Genomic DNA, 22999 nt, shown 5'->3' on the forward strand with positions numbered 1-22999 from the left:
TCCAGATCTGACTTCTAGATTTTGTTCACTTGACTGCATACTTGATCTCCTTATTTCCAACATAGCAGGATTTAAAAGGAACTTTAAATTTTTCCTACAAGCCTGTATGCTCCACACTAAATGGAAATACCACCAAATAATTCAAGCTTAAAACTTAATTCTTCATTCCTCTATGTCATCTGCACACCCAATTCATCAGTCCCAGTTCTGTTAACAAGAACTCCAAAATACATTCTGCATTTATCTTCTTCTCTTCACCTCCACTGTCACCACTAGAGTCAAAGACTCTTGACTACTGCAAAAGCCGTTTTTTGTCTCTGTATATAATTTTGCCCCCTATGATTTATTTTCCACACAGCGCAGTGACCATTCCAAAATGTACATCAGGTCAGGACACATCTCTCCTTCAAACTAATAAATAACTTACCAGCGTGCTTTAAAAACAGCTTAATCTCTACCCTGATATTCAAGGTTCACTGAATGCCCATTCTGTCCCATGGTCACCACCCTAATTTCCATTCCTATGTAATTTTCCTCAGATCAAATCTGTTCCTAAACATGCCAAGTATTCCCATCTTGGGGTCCCTGTACTTTCTTTATTCTCTCTGCAGGGTTTCTCCTCCCAGATTTTCACACGGAGAGCATCTTTTCATCATTTGGATTACATCTCAAACTCTGCCTCATCCTTTCTGACGACCCAATCTGGAGTAGCAATCTCCTCCACCCCATTCCTAGCACCTCCCATAACTATCTCATTATTCTATCTTACTGACTTCACATGTTTACCCCAAATTGAACTTAGTTTATAATTTGCTTGGTTATTGCCCATCATCCTCCTGCCCTCACACACTCTGAGAATGTGAGTTCCATCCTAAAAAAATTTTTTGGTGTTGTAAGTTTTAATATTTTTTTAAAAAATCCTTTTATTTTAGAATAGTTTACATTTACAGAACAATTGCAGAGTACTCATATACCCTTTACTCAGTATCCCCTAATGCTAACACATTTGTTAAAACTAAGAAATTAACACTGGTGCAACACCATTTATTAACTACTATAGATTACAGAGATTTCACCAGTTTTGCAATTAATATTTTTTTTGTTCTAGGATTTAATTTGCAGCATCACCTTATATTTAATCATTACATCTCCTCTGTTTCCTCCAATCTGTGACTATTTCTCGGTTTTTCTTGTTTTTCATCACTTTGAAACTTTTGAAGAGTACTGTTCACATATTTTGCACAATGTCTAGCATGCCTCTCAATCTGGGTTTGTTTGATATATTCTCATATTTAGAATGGGGCTACACATTTTGAAGAAGAGCACCACAGAGGTGAGCGCTCTTATCACAAGATCTGGGACGGGGGTAAATGACACCCACATGATACTGACCCTGATTACCTAAGGTGATGTCTGTCAGGTTTCTACACTGTAAGGCTACTAGTTTTCCTTTTCCATAATCTTTTCTTTGGAATCGAGTCACTATATCCATTCTAAACTCAAAGAGAGGGAAATTAAGAACCTCCCCTGGAGTGGGGTAGTATCTACATATATTATTTCTTCCATTCATTTTTTTTTTAAATTACAAAAAAGAGGGGCAGTGGCATTATAGTAAGTCTCTAAAGACAGACATTACTCAAGTATTTACTTAGAGGAAAAGCAGTACTTGTTAAATACTCTTACCTACCAGTATCAAGATACCAAAGATCCTTGCAGCAAACTTGACTATTCAGTGCTTTTTTGTAGCCATCTCTTCCACTCCAAAAATACAATCGCGTACCAATTGCTACAGCACAGTGTCCAGCTCTTGGTCTTGGCCTTGAATTTTTTTTATCTTCCTGAGAATCTGATACGAGGGTGGTCCACTCTGCTGTATCTAAAAAGAAATATCTATGACTAATCTATTTTTTCAATGATAAAATAAAAAATATTTTATTAATAAACTTCATTTTAATAAGTAACTCTTACAGAACTCACCAAGATTTAGGTAAGAAAATGAACTGGTGCATCTCCATTCACAATCATGAGGTGAAGCCTCAATATTTTCCCCCTTATGTGGAACCCATCCACCAAAGATGTACATCCTACACAACACAGAAAGAAAACATAAAATAGCTGGGGGGGGGGGTTTCTAAAGCTTTAATTTTATTTTTTTACATTAAAAATTATAAGAATAGACAAATGTTTTTGACTCAAAGCTTCGGGACTATTAACTCATTTATCACAGCCAAGGTAATGGAACTAAGACAGTGAACAAAGTGGTCTTCTTTCATTTACATGATTAAATGTTATTTAACTTTGGTCACTAATATACTCATCAAATAAAAAACTTTATACTACTGGGACAGGACATGATGGAGGACAGCATGAGAAAAGGAACAGATATACATATATATGTATGACTAGGTCACTCTGCTGTACAGCAGAAATTGACACAACACTGAAAATCAACTATACTTTAATAAAATAAAATAAAGAATAAAAATGTGAAAAAAAAAAAACTGTGTTCTTCAGGGCCCTAAGGGTTCTTGAGACATGCCTAATGGCTGCTGAAAATGAAAGGCTCATCAGGCAGAGCTTAAGAGTTATATGGCCTCATACAAACGAGAGAAGCTCTATTTTTTAATCTATTTTATATATAGAGTTGCAATGGAAAACCACATTTCACAAAAGGGTTCTGCTTTAAAAAAATGTTAGATTTTGTTTATGGCTACTTTTTAAGAACTAATGAGGTTCTAAATTACAACTAGTTGTTTCCTAAAACATTACTTTTAAGGTAAAGTCCCTACATAGGTGAATACTTAAATTCTACTTAAACAGGAATCTTAATTCCAGCCCAGTGTTACACAGGAAAGGGAAGCTGTTGATAATAGTCACAGCTAACCTTTATGGCGTCCTCATTATGTTCCAGGCACTGTTTGAAGCTTTTTATATGTATTAATCAACACAAGCCTCATGACAACCTTTTATCCACATTTTATTCTTGAGGAAATTGAGTATACACAGTTTAAGTTTCCTTGCCCCAGAAAAGACAGGACAAGTATCAAAGCTGAGACCTAAATTCAGGCGATCTGGTTATAGAGTCCACATTCTCTCCATAACTCCATCCAAAGTATAGAGCATACATACTAAATACATACCTGATGCATACTCTGTGTAAAAAGAAACTGAGTTAGGCGTGTCAGATCTGTTTATGGAAGACAAATCAGTCTGAAAACACTCTGCCTCACACTTATGTAATACCTGCTCTGTGCATGACACTGTAAGGAATGCAAAGAAGTAAAAGAGGCAGGATGACAAGCAAATGGCACAGTATTTTAGCTTCTGAGGGCATATTATTTTAGCTTCAGTAATCACAATCAAACATTGTTAAATCATTTTCAAGAAACTAGCAGTAACACTGTTCCTTGTATGTATATTCTTAAGTTTGTTTAAAAAAAAAAAGTAAGACCAAAACCAAAAAACCACCATACTTGTTTCCTATAACACTGGCTGTGTGAAGGCTTCGTGGAAGTGGCACTGTCCCTTTAGTTTCTGGTTTTGACCATGACATAGTTTCTAAAAGTAAAAATAAGTATGTTAGCAACTTAATAATAACAAATTACCTCAACTTGCAGAATTTAAAAAAAAAAACCAAAGTGAAGCAAAAATTTTTCAAAACTATTACTTGAATTTCATCTTAAATAAATATTCCAGCAGGCATAAATTGCCAATCACAGAAATCTACTTACACTTGAATGTTAGTATTTGTAATGGATGGGTATACTGAGGGTGTCACCAATTTTGAATGAAGACCAGATTAGGGATTTTAAAATTTTAAGAGCACATTATGTAGAAGACACTCAGAAGTGAGAGCACACATACCCTCCAACATTCATTCCTAAGATCCCCCCCACCTTTTTTTTTTTTGTATTTTTGCTATTTCTTAGGCCGCTCCCGCGGCATATGGAGATTCCCAGGCTAGGGGTCCAATCGGAGCTGCAGCCACCGGCCTACACCAGAGCCACAGCAACACGGGATCCGAGCCGCATCTGCAACCTACACCACAGCTCACGGCAACGCCGGATCATTAACCCACTGAGCAAGGGCAGGGACCGAACCCGCAACCTCATGGTTCCTAGTCGGATTCGTTAACCACTGCGCCACGACAGGAACTCCCTAAGATCCCTTTGAAAGAGCCGTGCAAGGGATGTTCACTGAGCAACAGTAACATTACTAATGTCACTTCCTGTAGACAGAGTAACCACACAAATTCCATCATTCTCAGCTGTGACGCTTTACAGAGTGAAAGGGGTACTACAGATAATTACATGGGATAATGAGCATAAACCAGGACCATTCAAGGCAAATCTGAACATGTTGACCCTATTTAGAGGAAGCACAGGAGAGTTACTGCCATAACTCAAACATTCATTTGTTCAACCTGACTGATCAGCAACCATTCATATCAAATCTATGTACAAGTCAATAAATACTATAATCAAAAATATTTTTCAAGGAGTTCCCACTGTGGCACAGTGGGTTAAGAATCTGACTACAACAGCTCAGGTTGCTGTGGAGGCGTGGCTTTGGTCCCTGGCCTGGCCAGTGGGTTAAAGGATCTAGTCTGGAAGCTGCAGCTTGGATTCAATCACTGGCCCGGGAACTTTAATATGTTGCAGGTGCAGCCATAAAATATACATATATATTTAATATTTATAATAGATATATATATATAAAAGGCTTTGAAATACATTTTTACAGTTGCCTTTATCAATCATAACCAGTTCCTAAGCCTGAATCAACTTAAGCTTACCTAAGTCAAGTTGCCATAGGTCATCCAGGCGAGCACCACACATTCCACCAAAAACATACATTTTAGGGCTCCCAGAATCTCTTCTGCAGTAAATAACAGCTGTGTGGGATTCTCTTGGAGAAGGCACAATCCCTTTAGTCACTGGAATGCTCCAACCCACAACACCAGAACCATGCTGAAGCTCCAACTCATAGAAATCATTTAAATACCTAGGATATAATAAAAGAAATTAATAAAACATTAACATAATATACACCTTTTATTTGTTTTTGTTTCTATTTATAAATATAACATATATTTACTGTGAAAAATTCATGTAGTACAGAAAGGCATTAGGAGGGCAGAAATCCCATACCTCATACATTCTACACACTTTTTTTATCAAACACTACTTACTGTGTGCCAGGTACTCTTGTGGGTATCGGCAGTAAACAAGAGAGATTTAAAAAACCCCTGCCATTATTCAGCCACCACTTTTGTCCATGACAATACTGAGACGGTTTCAAAATATACTTGAAAACTCCCTGACACTCCTCCCATCAGGAGGTAGGATCTATAGTCCTCTCCCTTTGATGCTGAGCAGGTTGTAACTGCTATGACTAATAAAGTTTGGTGAAATAACACTATGTGGCTTCGGAGACTCAGTCACAGAAGACCAACACAGTTTCACTTACAAAACCTGCTCTTGGAATTCTGAATCTCTGTGTTAAGTCCGTCTATCACAAAACCATGGGAGAGGACATACACAGGCACAGAGGATGACAGTCCCAGTTGAGTCCCTCCTTCAGCTATCTCAATTGAGGGATCAGGCAGGGGAGTGACAATTCAAACCTTTCTTGCTTTAGACCCTTACTTTACCCCAGGCATAAAAATTACCTCAAAGTGAATCATAGATATGAAAGTAAGAGCTAAAACTGCAGAACCTTAGAAGAAAATAGAGGAACAAATCTTTATAATGTTGAGATAGGCAAAGAGTTCTTAAAAAGGATGTCAAAAGTATGATCCACCAAAGAAAAAAAGTGGATATACTGAATTTATCAAAATCAAAAACTTTATGTTTCAAAAGATACCATTAAGAAAACAATGAAGAGTTCCCATTGTGGCTCAGGGGTTAAGAACCTGATGCTGTCTCTCTCTGAGGATGCAGGTTTAATCCCTGGCCTTGCACAGTGGGTTAAGGATCCAGTCTTGCCATAAACTGCAGTGAGGGTCACAGATGTGGCTCAGATTTGGTGTGGCCATGGCTGTTGTGTGGGCCTGCAGCTGAGGCTCCAATTCAACTCCTAGCCCAGGAACTTCCATATGCCACAAGTGCAGCCAAAAAAAGAAAGAAAGAAAATGAAAAGACAAGCTACAGACTGGAAAAAGATATTTGCAAATCACATATCTGATTTTTTTAAAAAACAAACTTATATCCAGAATATATAAAGAACTCTTACAATTCAATAAGAAGAATATGAACAACTAAAATGAACAAAGATTTGAATAGAAATTTCACCAAAGAAGCTATACTTTTTTAAACTCATAAAAAGAATAGCTTAAAAAAAAAAAAAAAAAGATGCTCAACATCAGCGTTCCCATGGTGGCTTAGCAGAAATGATCTGACTAGTATCTATGAGGATGCAGGTTCGATCCCTGGCCTCGCTCAGTGGGTTAACGATCTGGTGTAGCTGTGACGTAGCTCACAGACGCAGCATGGATCTGGCATTGCTGTGGCTGTGGTATAGGCCAGCGGTTACAGCTCTAATTCGACCCCCAGCCTGGGAACGTCCATATGCTCAGAGTACAGCCCTTAAAAAAAAAAATGGATGCTCAACATCACTGGTCATTGCAGAAATGCAAATTAAAACCACAGTAAGATACCACCTTATAACCACTAGGTTGGCTACAATCAAAAAGATAGATGATAACAAGAGATAGCAAGGATGCTGAAAACCTGGAACCTTCATACATTTCTGGACGGAATGTAAAATGGTACTTACTTTGGAAAACAGTTTGGTAGTATTTAAGATGTTAAACGTAAATTTACTATGTGACCCAGCAATGCTACCACTAGGTATCTAATCAAGAGAAATGAATACATGCCCACACAATGACTTGTATACAAATAATCATAACAGCATTATTCATAAAAACCAAAAACTGGGAATAATCCAAATGTCTATTAACTGATGAAGAGATCAACAAAGTGTGATATATCAATTCAGTGGAGTACTAGTCAGCAATAAAAAGGAAGAAATAGTTGACAGAGGCTACAACATGGTTGAACTGCAAAAACATTATTCTAAGTGAAAAAAGATAAATACACAAAATCATATGATAGAGACAAAACACAGATTGGTAGTTGCCTGGATATGGGAATTGGGGACCGATTGCAAATGAATAAGAAGTTTCATTTTGGAGTGATGAAAATGTTACACAACACTATAAATTACTAAAAATTATTGAATTGTACATATAAAAAGGATGAATGTTATGGTATATAATTTATACTTCACTTTTTAAAAATAAAAATAATCCAAGACCTGACACACATAATTCTCTTTGGAAGTTGATTCAGGAATATCTAACAAACTTAAACGTGCCCTTTGACCACCCCCTCATTCTACTTATAAGTATCAATTCTTCAAAAATATTTATACATGTATAAAAACTGTAATAGCAAAATAATGGAAATACTTAAATGCCCATCTGTAGGGGAATGGTTATATAATTTGCATAATTCAGACTACTTTTCAGTCTTTAAAAAAATAAGGTCCATCCATATCTACTACCATGTAAAGATCTCCAAGATACATTATTAAAGATAAAAAACAAGCAAGCAAACACCCAAAGTCATAAAGCAAAAAGAAAGATGCCATTTCTAATGAATCTGACTAGGAACCATGAGGTTGCGGGTTTGATCCCTGGCTTCACTCAGTGGGTTAAGGATCCGGCATCAACGTTAGCTGTGGCGTAGGTTGCAGACATGGCTCCGATCTGGTGTTGCTGTGGCTGTGACGTAGGCCAGCAGCTATAGCTCCGATTCAACCCCTAGCCTGGGAACCTTCATATGCTGTGGATGTAGCCCTAAAAAGAAAAGAAAAAAAAAAGATCCCATTTCTATAAAAGAAAATACCTGTCTCTGTACAATCAGATTAATGATCCCAAGTCCCCTCTTCCAGTAAGAACATGCATCCTTGCATCACAGACTCAGGTGTTGGCCTTATGGACTGTCAACAGAAATGAATGTACTAGCTTTAATCAGAGGCTTTAAAAAGCCTCACATGTATCTAGTTGTTCCCTCAAGCAGCATAAACTTAAGAAACATGCCCTTAAAACAACAAAAGCTAATACAAGGTGTTACATGAAAAAGGTCCCAAAAGATACAAAACAAGTTAAATTATGTGTTTTGCTTAGGTTGGGGGAAAGTGATGAACTTTGTATACTTTTTAATTTCCTGAATTTTACAAGTCTGTATCTAAAAAATCTGTTTAATGGAAAAATGAAAAAAGACATGCTAAAAGTATCTGGATTAATGTAGTGGGATAATTTTTCTTTTCCTATTTTCTAGTTACCAAGTTTTCCATGATGTTTTAGTATACATTACTTTTTAAAGTTTGGAGAAATAAAAAAGCTAAGAGTCTAATATCAATTTAATATAGGTAAAAAGACACATTATCATGGTCATAACAACAAGCGATACTGCTGAAGGCAACTTGAAAGTGCTTTAAAAATTACGGCAATGATCTTATTTAGCAATCACAGTGACACTGAAAGGTAGGTATTTAATCACTCCCACTTCACAGTGAAGGAAATAGGCTTAGATTACTGCCACTAAAAGACACATACAGGGTAAGCAGTGAATCAGAAAATAGCCTTTTGTGTTTTTTTTTTTTTTTTTTTGCCTTTTTGCCATTTCTTGGGCCGCTCCCACGGCATATGGAGGTTCCCAGGCTAGGGGTCTAATCAGAGCTGTAGCTGCCTGCCTACGCCAGGGGCACAGCAACGCAGGAATCCGAGAGCTGTAGCTGCCAGCCTACACCAGCGGCACTGCAACATGGGATCCGAGCCACGTCTGCAACCTACACCACAGTTCACGGCAACACCGGATCGTCAACCCACTGAGCAAGGGCAAGGATCGAACCTGCAACCTCATGGTTCCTAGTCAGATTCGTGAACCACTGCGCCACGACGGGACCTCCGTCTTTTGTACTCTAAAACTCCAAATCCTGAGTGTGCTAGTGACCATGTTATCAAAACACTATGCAAATAGAAAAGTGGTAGTGATTAATTCTGTTTGGAAAAAGGAGGATTGGTTTAAAAAGTATTCCTATGTGAAGGACGGAAATGATGGGCTTCATTTTACAGTCAGATTTTTGTCATCAAATGCCCAGAGAAATATAATTTGAAAATAACTGTTTGTTACTTTTTATCACCACTTATGATAACTAAAATGCATTATGCCTCAACACATATAAACGTTTTGTCACAAGCAGTTATATTAATATTAGTTTAATAAGATGATTTCTGATTAGAAAAGGTATAATTTTGGAGTTCTTATTGTGACTCAGCAAGTTAAGGATCCAACATTGTTTCTTGAGGATGTGGGTTCAAACCCTGGCCTGGCTCAGTGGGTTAAGTACCCAGCGTTACAGCAAGTTGCAGCATAGGTCATACCTATGGCTTGCATCTGGTGTTGCCATGGCTGTGATGCAGGCCTCAGCTGTAGCTCCAATTTGACTCCTGGCCCAAGAACTTCCATATGCCACAGGTGAAGAAAGAAAGGAAGAAAGGGAAGAAGGGAAAAAGGAAGGAAGAAAGGAAGGGAGGAAAGGAAGGAAGAGGAAAAAAAGAAAAGGCACAGGTTCTTGGCTTTTTTGTTTTTGGCCATGCTGTGTGGAAGTTCCCAGGGTAAGGATCAAACCTGAACCACAGCAGTGACAATGAACCATAGCAGTTACAATGCCAAATCCTTAACTGCTAGGCCACCAGGGAATTCCAAAAAAAGGCATAGTTTTGAAAACAGACATATTCCAGGGACGGAAAACACAAATGGATACAAATTTTTTCCCTGTAAGGTTTAAATACAAAGGGCTAAGCTTCATCCCTTTTAATAATTAAAGATGGAAGAAATTAAATATTCTTGATCTAAATCATAAAATATTTGCTCTGAAAAAAGTATTGACATATACCTGGGAACATTATTGTTTGAATCTTCACTTTCATTTGCCAGGCCACCAAACAAATAGCACTTGTTACCATATAAAGAGAAGCTATGTCCAAGCCGAGGACAAGGAGGTAAACCTGAAGAAGGGGGATGGGGCTTCACTTTTCTCCATAACCAACGACTTGCCTAAAAAAGAGCATAAATACATTCAGGCAAAATCAGGAAAGCATTTCTATATTGTCAATAGCGTAACACTGTACCAATACACTTTAATCAGAAGACTTCAATAAGCTACTTTGGGGACAAATGACAAATAAGCAGATAACTTCTGGAATTAAAATGAATGTTCCAATTAGAAATTCAATCTGGTCTTCCACATTCACAGCTTTCTGCAATGGCAAACTAAGCTTATAATAAGAACTAGCAGTTTTAAAATATTTTCCATGTGAAAAATCCAACATTATTTATAGCTATCAGATTAAATGTAATACATGCACTCTTACTTTTTGAAATTAGGTAATTTATTAACGGTATATATTTTAACCTTTAAATAAACATAAGATCATTTAAGAAACAAAACTCCAAAACTTACTCTTTGGTCATGGATATGTTCTTTATATAAAACTATTTTAGAAATTTTTTTGAAATGAGCTGCTTGTAAATAGGCGTCATCTATCTATATCTGCCAACTACCAGATGCCCTCATGATCATAGCCCTGGGAATATATGCACAGGAATAAAGTCAGAGCTGTCACAAATGGCATTTTTGTCACAAAGGGCATCTTTGAGGCTAGTTTATTAGAGTGTAGAATTTAGAAAGGCTATTTGAAAATGTTACCCCTTTTATACACATTACCAGAAAAGAAAAAGCACTAGTGTGAGGGTAGCGATTTCTGTAACTAAGGCAGAAGTTTTCATAGTATGGTCTGGGGACCAGCAGCCGCAGCAGCAGGTGGGAACTTGGTAGGAATGCAAATTATAAGGCCCCACTATAGAGAATGCTGATTCAGAAACTCTGAGTGCAGGTTCCAGCAATCTGTGTTTTCACAAACCCTCCAGGTGCTTCTGCTGCAGCAGGCTGAAGCTGAAAAAGGACTGCACCAAGATACAAAAGCCCAAACATACAACAAGTACAACTGATTCTAAGTAACAGATATCTTCATGTTACAAATGATGCTAAGTAACAGATATCTTAATGTTACAAATGTCGCTGGGCATACTGGAGAAAAGATTTACATTAGAAACTCTGGCTTTTTAGTTAAGTGGAAACGTTTCCTTTGAAGCTATAAAATGTGAAGCTCATGGAGTTTCTGGTCATGGCCCAGCGGTTAACAAATCTGACTAGGAACCATGAGGTTGCGGGTTCCATCCCTGGCCTTGCTCAGTGGGTTAAGGATCTGGCGTTGCTGTGAGCTGTGGTGTGGGTCGCAGATGTGGCTTGGATCCCACGTTGCTGTGGCTCTGGTGTAGGCTGGCGGCTACAGCTCCAATTAGACCCCTAGCCTGGGAACCCCTGTATGCTGTGGGAGCAGCCCTAGAAAAAGCAAACAAACAAAAAAACGTGAAGCTCACACACTATTTTAAGCACATTAATGAAATATTTTTCAATCTTTCAAAGAATTATGAGCAATACCATTATTAAAACTTCAGCTTGAGATAACAAACTTGAAAGACACTTACTTGTAACTCATATAACTCATTGCTGTATCTTCCATATTCAACCATTCCCCCAAATACTAAAATTCTGGTACCATCACAGACAAATCCATGGGCAGCACAGCCTGGAGGGATGTCTCCTCTAACAGCAGGTAGGAACCACTGATTCGTAACTAGTTGCCAAAATAAAATTAAAACCAATTATAATAAACAATTACTACAAACTATTAGTATGTGCTTTTACATTTATCACCTATACCAGTGGTTCTTAATAGGGAATTATTTTGCCCCCTCTAGTTATAACAAAAAAATTTTAGTTATAACTAGAGGGAGGGGGAATGCTGCTGGAAACTCGTGGGTAGAGGGTAGGGATGTTGCCAAACATCACACAATGTAGACTGCAGCCTCCTATAACAACAAATAATTATCCGGTTCAAATATGAATAGTGCTGTTCGAAAAACCGTGGTCTAGGAGTTATCGCTGTGGCGTAGCAGAAATGAATCCGACTAGGAACTGTTAAGTTGTGGGTTCGATCCCTGGCCTTGCTCAGTGGGTTAAGGATCTGCCATTGCTGCGGCTGTGGTGTAGGCCCGGTGCCTGCAGCTCCACTTAGACCCCTAGCCTGGGACCCTCCATATGCCTCGGGTGCGGCCCTAAAAAGACAAACAAAAAAACCCCTGGTCTATATTATTTAACTTCTGACCACAACCCTACTTGGAGAGTATCATCCTTTCCATTTCCCAAGTGAAAAATCTGACACTTCTATTTAGTAACTGAGGCACTGATCCTGGGCAACTGGCAGAGCAAAATTCAAACTAGGTCTTATTCCAAAGCCAAGGTTTTTACACTATACTAAACTGTCAACTAACTTTTTATGCTAGGGTGCCAGGAGGAAGGGCGGGGGGAAGAAAAAAAAAAGACTTCCCCCTACTCCACAATTTCATTTATTTTTTTTTAATGACCACTATGATTAAGCTGTTTGGTCAAAGAAAAATAATTGATCATAACAGATTCCAAATTCATCAATTAGCCGTACACCAAGAAAACAAGTTTCCTCCAGATAGCTGGCTCGTTTACAAGCGGGATAAATGAAATTCCAGTCTCTTTTCTATCCCACGGAGGTACTCAAAGGCAGGGCCTCCGCGGCCGCGGGTAGTTCTGATTTGCAGCGGTGCTCGAGCTGACAGTCCTCTCTCCGAGCGCCTCACGGCTGAGCGTGGGCACACACACCCAACCACGCAGAGGCAGGCGCCGGGCTCAGCCACCGACCACTTCCCCGCCAGTTAAGAGGGCTACCAATGGGGTAAAAATCTTGACTGTCACCTGCTGGACACGGGGCTGTATTTGGGGTGAAAGTACCCGAAAGCCTCTCGTTTCCCCTCCTCGCCTCCCCTATATTCTTTTCCTCGTAAGGAAGGCAGGCAAAGACAGGAAAGGCCCAGAGAAGCTCTGGTTTGGAGTTAGGTTTTGACAGAGGAGGGACTCTCGGGACCCCAGAGTGGGCAAGACTTGGGGAAGAGGCCCAGGCGGGTGGGAACTGTCTCCCTCGCCTACGTCCCCCAGCAGGGCTGCGGCGTGGGGGGTCCTGCACCGTCTGCCCGAGGGCCGGCGCTCCCCGCTTGTCGGCCGGTTCCGCCCCGCGGACCCTGGGGAAACGGAGCTACCTCCCGGGACACTGCGGGAGCGAGACTGTCTGGCCAAGCCGCGCTCCCCGCCGCCCGCTGGTGGAGGCAGTGACCCGGCGGTGACAGCTGTCAGGGCCGCGGCCGCCGCCTCGCCTCTCCTCCCCTCCCCCTCCGCGGCTCCCACAGGCGGGGCCGAAAAACCGCCGCCGCGCCTACCCGTGTTGTAGACGTGCAGCTCGTCCGCGATGCCCTCGTTGCCCCCTCCAAAGATGATCATCAGCTCCCGGATGGCCACCGCCCGGTGTCCGTGCCGGGCGCGGGGGACCGGCCCCGTGAAGGAGGAAACCCGCCTCCAGTTAAGGAGGCTGGGAGCCGCCATCTTCCCAACCCCCGCCCCTCTGCCCACAATGCACCGCGCCCCGCTCCGGCGCCGCTGTTCCCGGGGGAGGGCGGGGACCGGCCTCCAGCTGTGCCCGCTGAAGGGGGGGAAACCCCGCGGGAAGGTGGTGGTCACGTGGCCGCGAGCCGAACCGCAGGCTGCCGGGAGCCTAGAGGGTCCCGACGAGAGAGCCCGGTCCTCACCCCCGGGCGACGTGGCTGGCCCTGGCACCCAGGGCAATGGATCTTAGGGTGGAAGGACATTTCCTACTGACCAAGTCTCCCCTCCCCACACAGAGCCCCCCCCATTTTGTATTTGCAGAAAAAGGTACAGCGTTTTCCTTTCATTAAACGGGGGTCAGTTTAATTGAGCATCTAGGGCGTGTGGACGAGTCAGATCCTTTAAACAATGCACAAAGGGAGAAAAGCTCACGTAGAGGTTTCGAAGTGCCAGGAGTACGGAGAGGAGAGAGGGAAACCTGCCTCCGCGGAAGGGATGACACGCGCGCCAAGGCGCGGGGACGTCGAGGATGCCAGCGAAGGGGGGAGGGAGGGAGAGGGTCTGGACCACGACCTAGCGGCTGCGAGCGCTGTGTCCCCCCTTTGCTATGAACACCGGAGGGAAGGTCGGAGCTCAGTCTGCAAAGGCAAGTCAGGCAGATCAAGTTCGGAGGGTGCTGTGCCGAGAAGTTTAGGAACGGCGAGCCGCAAAAGTTTTGTTTGTTTTAAGCAGGTGAGAGATTGATAATAGATTTCTGTTTTATTACTTTCTAACATTTGAGGGTCTTTTATTGACAAGCACTGTCCTCCCTACCTTTTGTATATTAACTCACGATTCTCCCAACAACCCAGTGAAGTGAGCCTTTCAGCCTTTCGTGGTTGGGGAAATGAGGCGCAGAAGAGTAAAGTAATTCTCTCCGGCACTACAGCAGAAAAGGATTAGGGTCAGGATTCAAACGCAGAACTTCTTCCAGAGACTCAATCCATAACCACTATACCATACGTCCTCCGATCACGGTCATATACAACCCTATTAAGCCCCGCTGCCTTTCGATCATGTCCTACACAGAATCACACTCAGAGAGACACAAATTCGGCAAGGGGGATGGAGGGGAATTGAAAGCAATTTAAATTCCTACCTCACACTCTCAAGAGGTATCAGAGAGAATACAAACAATGTAGACCAAATTTCCTAAAATTTTTTTTTTTCCTCATCTTATTACTTTAAATATCCCTCTTAGGCCTAGCTCATCTCCCCTCCCTCAATTCCCTCAAACCTAACCTTCACATTCATCTAAAAAGGTAGTTTCTCCCTTTTTAGAAGGAATTCTTGCTATACTTTCCGGCTCTTGCTTTTCAAGTTCTTACTTTCCCTGATTAATACCGCAGTTTCATAATATGGTCAAACAGAAGTTGGAATTGGGATGGGAAGATGGCTGGGAACAAAGAAGGAAGGCTATGTATTGATTCTTGGTCACATGTATAGCATGGACTCTTAAATATTTCACCTAGAAAGTTTTTATGTATCTGGAAAAGCTAGGATAGAGCAATGAGGTTTTTGTAAAACTTTAAAAAAGTATTTCATTAAGGAGTTCCCATCATGGTTCAACAGGTTAAGAACCCGACTACTATCCATGAGGATGTGGGTTCGATCCCTGGCCTCACTCTGTAGGTTAAGGATCTGGGCATTGCCATGAGCTGTGGTATAGGTCACAGATTCAGCTCCGATCCCATGTTGCTGTGGCTGGGGTGTAGGCCGGCAGCTGCACCTCCAATTGAACCCCTAGCCTGGGAATTTCCAAATGCTGCAGGTGTAGCCCTAAAAAGACAAAAAAAAAAAAAAATTCATTTAAAGAAATTTATTCTGGGAGTTTAGTATTAAAATGTCCTTTTTATGACTGAGCAAGTCTCTGTAAAAAGTCAACTTTTATGAGTGATTCTGTAAGTAGATGGTAATTTTGTGTGTGTGTTTTTAAGCCCTTGTAGCAAAAGACTAAGGGCAAAATTAAAATTGCAAACCCAATATTGATATTAAATTTTTTAAAAAATGGCATGATATTTGAAAGTCTGAAAATCTCTAAACTAGGGGAAAGATGAAGCCAAAATATTAAGACAAAAGAGATTACTAGTGGTAAGAGTTGCTTTGATAAAGGAGCTTCAGGACTGTGTGGAGGTCTGTATTAATTTCCTAGGACTGCTGTAACAAAGTACCACAAACCAGGTTTTAACAATAGAAACTTGTCTTGCAGTTCTGGAGGTTAGAAGTTAACAATCAAGGTGTCAGCAGGGATATGATCCCTCTGAAGCTGTAGGGAAGAATGCTTCCTTGCCTCTTTCTAGCTTCTGGTGGTGGCTGTCAATCCTAGACGTTCCTTGGCTTATAGCCACATCACTCCAATCTCTGCCTCCAGTTTACATGGTCTTGTCCTTGTGTGTCTTTGTCTCTTCTTATAAGTTCACCAGTTGTATTGGATTAGGGCCCAATCCTAATGACCTCATTTTAACTTGATTATTCCTGCAAACACCTATGTTCAGATAATGTTGAATTCACAGGTGTCAGGCATTAGGACTTCATTGTATCTTGGGGCGGGGGGGGGGTGCAGGGAGACACAGGTTGATCCTTGACAAGATGCTTAATCCAGTGGTGAAGATATTTTACCAGAGCAGCTTTGACTCAACTCTGCTTAAGGAAGGAGTCTAGAATAGGTCCCCAGTTCTCAAGAAAGTTCTCTTCAATCTTTGAAACTTTAAGAAATGAAGTTACCACCTAGGAGGAGAAGTGTAGAAAGAGGTGAATGAGGCCGAATAGCGCCCTGAAGAAGCCCGTATTCAAGAGGTAAAGACAGAAGGAGGCTCTCACGAATGAAACGGGGAACGAAAAGTCAGTGAAGTCAAAAGGGAACTGGGTGAGGGTGATATCAAAGAAGTCACCATGAAAGGGGCTTTCACAGAGAGGAAGTGGTTATCTAAGCCAAGAGCCATAGAGAGGTCAGATAAGAAAAAGACCATGAAGCAGTGTCAGCTGGATTTGCAAACTAGGATGTTATTAATGGCCTAGATTAAAACACTCAGAGGAGTGGGAGGAGGGAAGCCACAGAAGGTCCAAGAATGAAAAACAAATAAGGAAGTGCAGGTAACATGTATGGTCTACTTTTTACAGAGACTTGCCCATGAAGGGAAAAAGAAGAACAGTGACTGGAGGCGAGAAATGGGTACAGAGCAAGCTGTTCTTTTTCTTTCCAGGGATGAGACTTGAGCATGATTGTGGGCCCAGAAGAAGGATCCAGTTGAAAAGGTAAGACTGAAGGAGCAACAGAGATGTCTTTGTCTGTTTGGGCTGCTATAAAACAATAATACAGACTGGGTTAGCTTATAAACAACCAACATTTATTTCTTACAGTTTTAGAGGCTGGAAGTCCAAGGTCAGGGTGCCAGCCTGGTCAGATTCTGATGAAGACCCTCTTGCAGGTTTCAGACTGCTGACTTCTCCCTGTAACCTTACCTGGTGAAAGGGATGAGGGAACCCTCTGGAATCTCTTATAAGGGTACTAATCCCACTCATGATGGCTCCATTCTCATAACCTGTGCACCAAACTACCAAAAGCCCTACCTCCAACACCATCACCTGGGAGGTGGGGATTTCAACATACGAGTTTACAAGGGGATACAAATGTTTAAATCCTAGCAAAAGACTATGTCATTTGGAAATGCTTTCTGTTACAAGTAGCAGAATATCCAACACAGAGTGGCTAAATGGCAAGGCTCTTAATGATCTTGCTCAAGAAATTGGGGGTTGGTGAGTCTAGGGTTGTTACTTCAGCCGTTCAGTGGTGTCATGGTTCCAGGTGGCAGCTCTGAATTTCTCTTGGCCTTTCCTTTACGGTCACAAGAAGGTTGTTGTAGCTCTGGACATTGTGTTCCCACACAACAGTGCCCAAAGGCATGAGACAGGAGGACAGCCATGATGGGAAAATAGAACTCTCCTTTTACAGGGAAGAAAAATATCTTGCCCAGAAACCACCCAGAACACATGCCCTTAGGTTTCACTGGCCAGAATGGAGGCATTTAGTAAATTAAGAGCTGATTAGCTGTAGTGAGAGAAATACCAAAATAATAATGGCTTTAAAAGTTTATAATTCTCCCATGTAGGTGAATTTTGGAAATGGCAGTCCAAAGCCAGCATAGTAGCTCTATTTCACCAAGTTTTCAGGAATCTGTAGATTTTGTGGATTGGATTTTATGGATTGGAATTCCTCCTTCTGACTCACGATCCAAAATGGCTGCTCCAGCTTAGCTCGTGCCCCTATATTCCAGCCAAGAGGAAAGGGTCGGGGAAAGGAATGGTCCCCTCTCCAGAACACATTCTGGGATTATACAGGATATTTTGGCTTACATTCCATAAGCCAGTGTTTAGTCACAAGACCACAGCTAGTTGAAGGAATTCTGGGAAATGTCATTTTTATTTAGAATGGCGAAGGGCCCAAGATGCTGTTAGAAAGAAAACAACAGCATACCCTGGAGGTCTTCATGCAGGAGAGTGGCTGTAGGAGTCTGGGAAAGTGTGTTTGTTTGTTTGTTTGTTTTCAGCCTCAGTAATGAGAAGCAAAGGGAGAAGAAGGTTGGAAATGAGAATTGGTGATTAACCAAGTAAGCCTCCTTCCTCAGAAAGGGTTGAAACTTGATCCTGGAGGATCAGGAAAAGATGGATTCAGAAGTACATGCAGATGTATATGTGGACTAGGATAGAATATATTCTATTTCTATGTCATAAGTTATATAAATATCTATACTCTATAAAACATAATAGAAAATAGAAAGCTCTTTTGGGCAACGCTGCTCTAACCTTTTGAAGTTAAATTAGAGAAGATGCTGTCATCTCTCACCACTTACTCTCCTTCATTCCTGCTCCCCCATATATAACACCATCATCTACCCGGACTCTCTGTATAGCATTGGGCTTAACACATGGGATTTAGAATTAGTAGACCTAGCCATTTACTAGCTACGTGGCCTTGGTCAAATTATTTATTTTCTTTGAGCTTCAGATTCTTGTTCATAAAATCGGGATGGCAATAGCATCTATTTTGTAGGCTTATTTTGAAGATCAAATGAGATAACATATGTAAAGTATAGGCCATTGTTGCTTTGCATGGGATGGCAGATCTGTGAATATAACCATGGAAGGTGAAACGATCTTAATTTTCAATGGGAAAATTAGACTGGTTCTGTCCGTGGTCTTTAAAATTTTTTGTCAAAATGTTTAAAACGCTCTTATTGTTAGTTTTAAATGTCTGGAGAAATGAAAAAAAAATCAGTAGACAATATTTATTTGTTCTATAATTTAAAACATTGGCCACACTGAAGATGAAAATTAAATGTTGAGAATTTTTTGGTGTGTTTTATATAAAGCTTAGCAAGAGCAGTGCTTACCTTCTTGTCATATAACTTACTGTAAGGAGTGAGCATCTTTTCTGTGCCTTAGCAAATCATCATACTCCTGTCTAAGTTTGGATCAGCTTCCCATATTTTATCCTTTGCACTTTTGATATCATGAAATACCATTGAGAGTTCCTCTAATGTGAATTATTTGCCTTTGTCACTTCCTCTGAAACATCTCCATCCTTCTCATCACAACCACTTTCCTTATTTATGTTCGTAAAGTCACTTTTACTAGATTTTTCTGGCTGCATAACTAGAGTTAAATAGGAACAGTGTCATCCCATGGCTGGCTATTTCTTCTCTCCCTCTGTTTAACTTTGATTTGAATTTCACTGTCACCATTATATTTCTTTGCTACATTTCTTTCTTGGCCAACTCTCTCTTACCCATTTCTGTAAGTGTCACATAAGTTTATCACTGGGAATTAAGGAAGCAACACAACTACATGCTTTGCTGTCTGTGCATCAACTGAACAACAGCTACCTGGTGACCAAATACTGACCGATTGTCAAAGAAGTGACATGATTAGTCACTGATCATGATGTGGATCTGTTATCAGGATAGTAATTTTATGGACTGAAAAGCTAACAGCAAAGTTTGTAATTATCCAGTTACAATTGGCATATTGTGGTAACAGATTTGAACTGTGTTGTTGCAGGACTAATGTTATTAAACTGCACTGTAGTAGCAAATTGGTGCGAATGCCATGCAGAGCAAGGACTATGCTGTACCTATGCAATGCCTGGCATGTAGTTAGCAATAGATTATTTAACTTCTATCATCATCATCATTTTCATTATATTACCACTGTTTCTACTCCTCCTGAGCTGCAGGCTACTGAGGAGTCAGCCCAAGAGGGAGGGGCCGGTGCTGCAAGGTGGCAGACAAGGCTGTGTTTTCAGCCAAAAGTGTAAATTGCCATGTCTAAGGGATCCCTTAATCTCATTTGAGGACTCAGGCCAAGGGCTTATTGGCAGCAGTCTGAGAAGGAGTTTTGATGAGTGCCAGCAGGTAGGCAGAGCTCAACAGCAGAGAGCCTCGAAAGGCACTGTTCCTGGGATGAAGGAAGCAGATGGTGTCTGAGAAGTCTGCTCCCAGATTGCAGGGCTCCAGCCATGGCTAGAGCTGCGGCCAAAGCATGGAGAGGGTAGCTGGCAGGAGCATGGCAGGACCAGAGTAGGGAACTGGCACAAGGAAGAAAAACCATCATTTCAGGTGGGAGAAAGGGAGCCCATGTGCAAAGAGTCAGATGCAGGAGCAATTGCTGCAGCTCAGGGGGTAGCAGGGAAGAGCCAGAGCACCTAGCTCTGGACAAGGAGATGACCCATCACTGAGCCCTACCAGGCAAAGAGAGGGAATTGAGGTCCTGTAGTTGTATTTCCTGTGGTAATCTTGGAGCCTGCCCTGGAGGACTGAGGCAGTAAATGGAGGTTTGTCAGCCTGACCCAGTGCTGCTTCTTTTCCTTCCAGTCACATTTATCAGCCTGAAAAGAATTTTTTTTTTTTTTTTTTTTTTTTTTTTTTTTTTTTTTTTTTGCTTTTTAGGGCTGCACTCACAGCATATGGAAGTCCCCAGACAAGGGGTCAAATCAGAGTACAACTGTTGACCTACTCCACAGCCACAGCAACTCAGGATCTGAGCCACATCTGCAGTCTACACCATAGCTCATGACAATGCCAGATCCTTAATCCACTGAGCAAGGCCAGGGGTCGAACCCGCATCTTCAGGGATTCGTTTCCACTGCACTACAGTGGGATTTCCCAGCCTGAGTAGATTTTATCTAAGACCTTAACTACAAAGTAATACACTTAGCCAAGGCATGCCCATTGGGTAAGAAATAATGAACATCCGACTTTCAACTAATACAAAATGAGCGTGGAACAATAATGACTCAGACATACATTGTGTAGACTAATTATGGCACAAACTGAAAATGTGTATAGGTCACATGGGACTGCATTCAGGCCTCTTCCTGACCAAACTGGCTTAACCACATCCAGGTTTATTTTCTTCACATAGTTAGATATTCCATGAGGAATCAGTCCAGGGCTGCTATAGTGTCCCTTGGTGCCATCAGGACTGAGGCTCCTCCTCTGTTCTTGCTCTGCCCGCCTGAATGAATATGCAGGGATATTTTCCATTTGCTTAAACAGACCTGTGCTCTACTCTTCTTTAACTTGTCCAGCGCCCTGAGACTGACCTAAATGTATCACTGAGCTCTCCAGTTCTCCGACTTCCAGTTCAGTTTGGTCAATGGGAGATGCCACCAACAGGAGATTGTAAGGTTGGGGTCATTGACCTCCTAGTCCCTTTTGTGAGGGTCAACAGAGGTTGCTCTTTGGCTTCTTTCTCCCAGTCCTGGTTACCCACCCCATTCCCTTGCCCTCAGGACTGGGGGTGTTAATGACTCCCTTCAACCGCTAACCCCAGGCTACAACAGCATCTCTGAATCATGTTTCCCTAATACCGACTTTTTTCAAATAGTGCCTGTTTTCAGTCTCCACCATTAGCCTGCTGAAATGAGCCACCTGTGTGCTGCCAGGACCCTGACTGATTCAACCCTGCAGTCTCTGTGCACAGCCGGCATGGCCACATGTGGCAGTGCCGTGTGGGCCTGTTTTCCACAGGGTGGTGAGATGGCTACTCTACCTCCAGGCATCAAGGTTGGGTTTCAGACAGGAAGAAAGGGCGAGAGGCACCAAACAGGTCTTTGCCAGGAAAATAGGAGCTGTCTAGGAAGTCACAGACAGCTGACTGCTGTTCACATGCCACTCTAACTGCAGGACCTTTGAGGTGAATGTTTTTAACTGGGCACTTGCCACCTCAAATGAAAGAGGGTTTCTATTTGAAGGGAAGAAGCAGAGAGGTTATTTTGTAGGCTACCAGTGTTTGCAACAGCATATCTCATTTGGACTTTTAAAAAAAGTTACCAATACCTTACTGTTATAGTTTCTTTCTCTTGTTCCTACCTTGGAGTGTCTTCATGCAACAATAATAAAAATAGCTTGCATGTAGGAGCCCTTACTGAGTGCTTTATATGCATGATGTCCTTTCCCCCTCCCCAGAAGTTTCCTGGTAGCTTAGCGGCTTAAGGATCCAGCATTGTCACTGCTGTGGCTTTGGTCTCTGCTGTGGTATGGGTTTGATCCCTGCCACATGCTGTAGGCACTGCCAAAAAAAAAGCTTCCTCATCTTATGGACAAGGAAACTGAAGGTGAGGTTTTCAGTAACGTCTGTGTGAACACCTACGTCTGTCTATCCCCAGAGCCCATGCTGGTAACCATTATACTTATGAGGGTGCCCCTTATATCCTGCATCTCCTTCTGTTTCAATTTCTTCTCTGGGGGCAGAATCTGTGCATCCAGTGTGGAAATCTAGCTCATAGATAGTAAGCCTCTTGCATCCTCAGAACATAGCTCAGCAAAAATAAAGGAGAATCTGGAGTTGGAAGCAGTAGGGAGTTAGGGAGAAAATGTGCAAAGAACAATGACAGATAGATTTGGGTCCTTATGGAAATTAATATGAATAGTAAACAGGGACTTGAAAACAACGTAATTCAGTTCTGAGTCCCCTTCTTAGGTGCTTTGGTTGTCATATTCTCTGAACCTTCGTATTCACTAACTCTTACACTGGGTCAGGCATTCTGCTAAGTGGATGTGAGATGCAAAGGGGGAGAAAAACCCAGCCTCTGGGGGGAAACTGGATTGGGCGGGCGTCAGCTCGGAGTGTTTTCCACCTTGTTTCCTTGGGACATTCTGAGGGCCTGTCCTGCTGCTCCTGACAGCACATAGTTCTGGAAGGGCACCGGCAAACCCTGAGCCAGGAAATGTTGGTATCTAGCTCATGTAGGTACAGCGAGGAGGGGCAGTACTGTGCTGCCTGAGCTGCCACGAAACCTTCTGGCTTCCCACAAGTGATCAGTGTATATTGATATTAGTGCTGCTACCCAAGATAA

The 22999-nt window shown here is 41.7% G+C and overlaps 2 protein-coding genes across 5 annotated transcripts in view; one reads left to right on the forward strand and one right to left on the reverse strand.

Moving 5' to 3' along the window:
* Positions 1-13647, reverse strand: part of HCFC2 (host cell factor C2) — a 42973-nt gene extending 29326 nt beyond the window's left edge. Inside the window, exons 1-7 of the mRNA XM_003126644.5 lie at positions 13443-13647; positions 11625-11773; positions 9970-10130; positions 4796-5004; positions 3474-3558; positions 1978-2084; positions 1688-1876 (exon numbers count right to left, since the gene is read on the reverse strand). Coding sequence (XP_003126692.1) covers positions 1688-1876; positions 1978-2084; positions 3474-3558; positions 4796-5004; positions 9970-10130; positions 11625-11773; positions 13443-13605 — 1063 coding nt within the window. The 5' untranslated portion in view covers positions 13606-13647. The remainder of the gene's footprint in view (positions 1-1687; positions 1877-1977; positions 2085-3473; positions 3559-4795; positions 5005-9969; positions 10131-11624; positions 11774-13442) is intronic.
* GLT8D2 (glycosyltransferase 8 domain containing 2) overlaps positions 13764-22999 on the forward strand; it is a 64050-nt gene continuing 54814 nt past the window's right edge. The window contains exons 1-2 of one of the 4 annotated variants that reach the window (XM_021092640.1): positions 13764-13932; positions 16848-16899. The gene's annotated coding sequence lies outside the window, so the exon portion shown is untranslated. Of the gene's footprint in view, positions 13933-14053; positions 14338-16764; positions 16900-22999 lie in introns of those variants that run through there. The other 3 variants (XM_021092642.1, XM_021092636.1, XM_021092639.1) reach the window with 3 other exon arrangements.

This window comes from Sus scrofa, chromosome 5 (genome assembly GCF_000003025.6).
Source record: "Sus scrofa isolate TJ Tabasco breed Duroc chromosome 5, Sscrofa11.1, whole genome shotgun sequence".
In the NCBI taxonomy this organism is placed as follows: Eukaryota; Metazoa; Chordata; class Mammalia; order Artiodactyla; family Suidae; genus Sus; species Sus scrofa.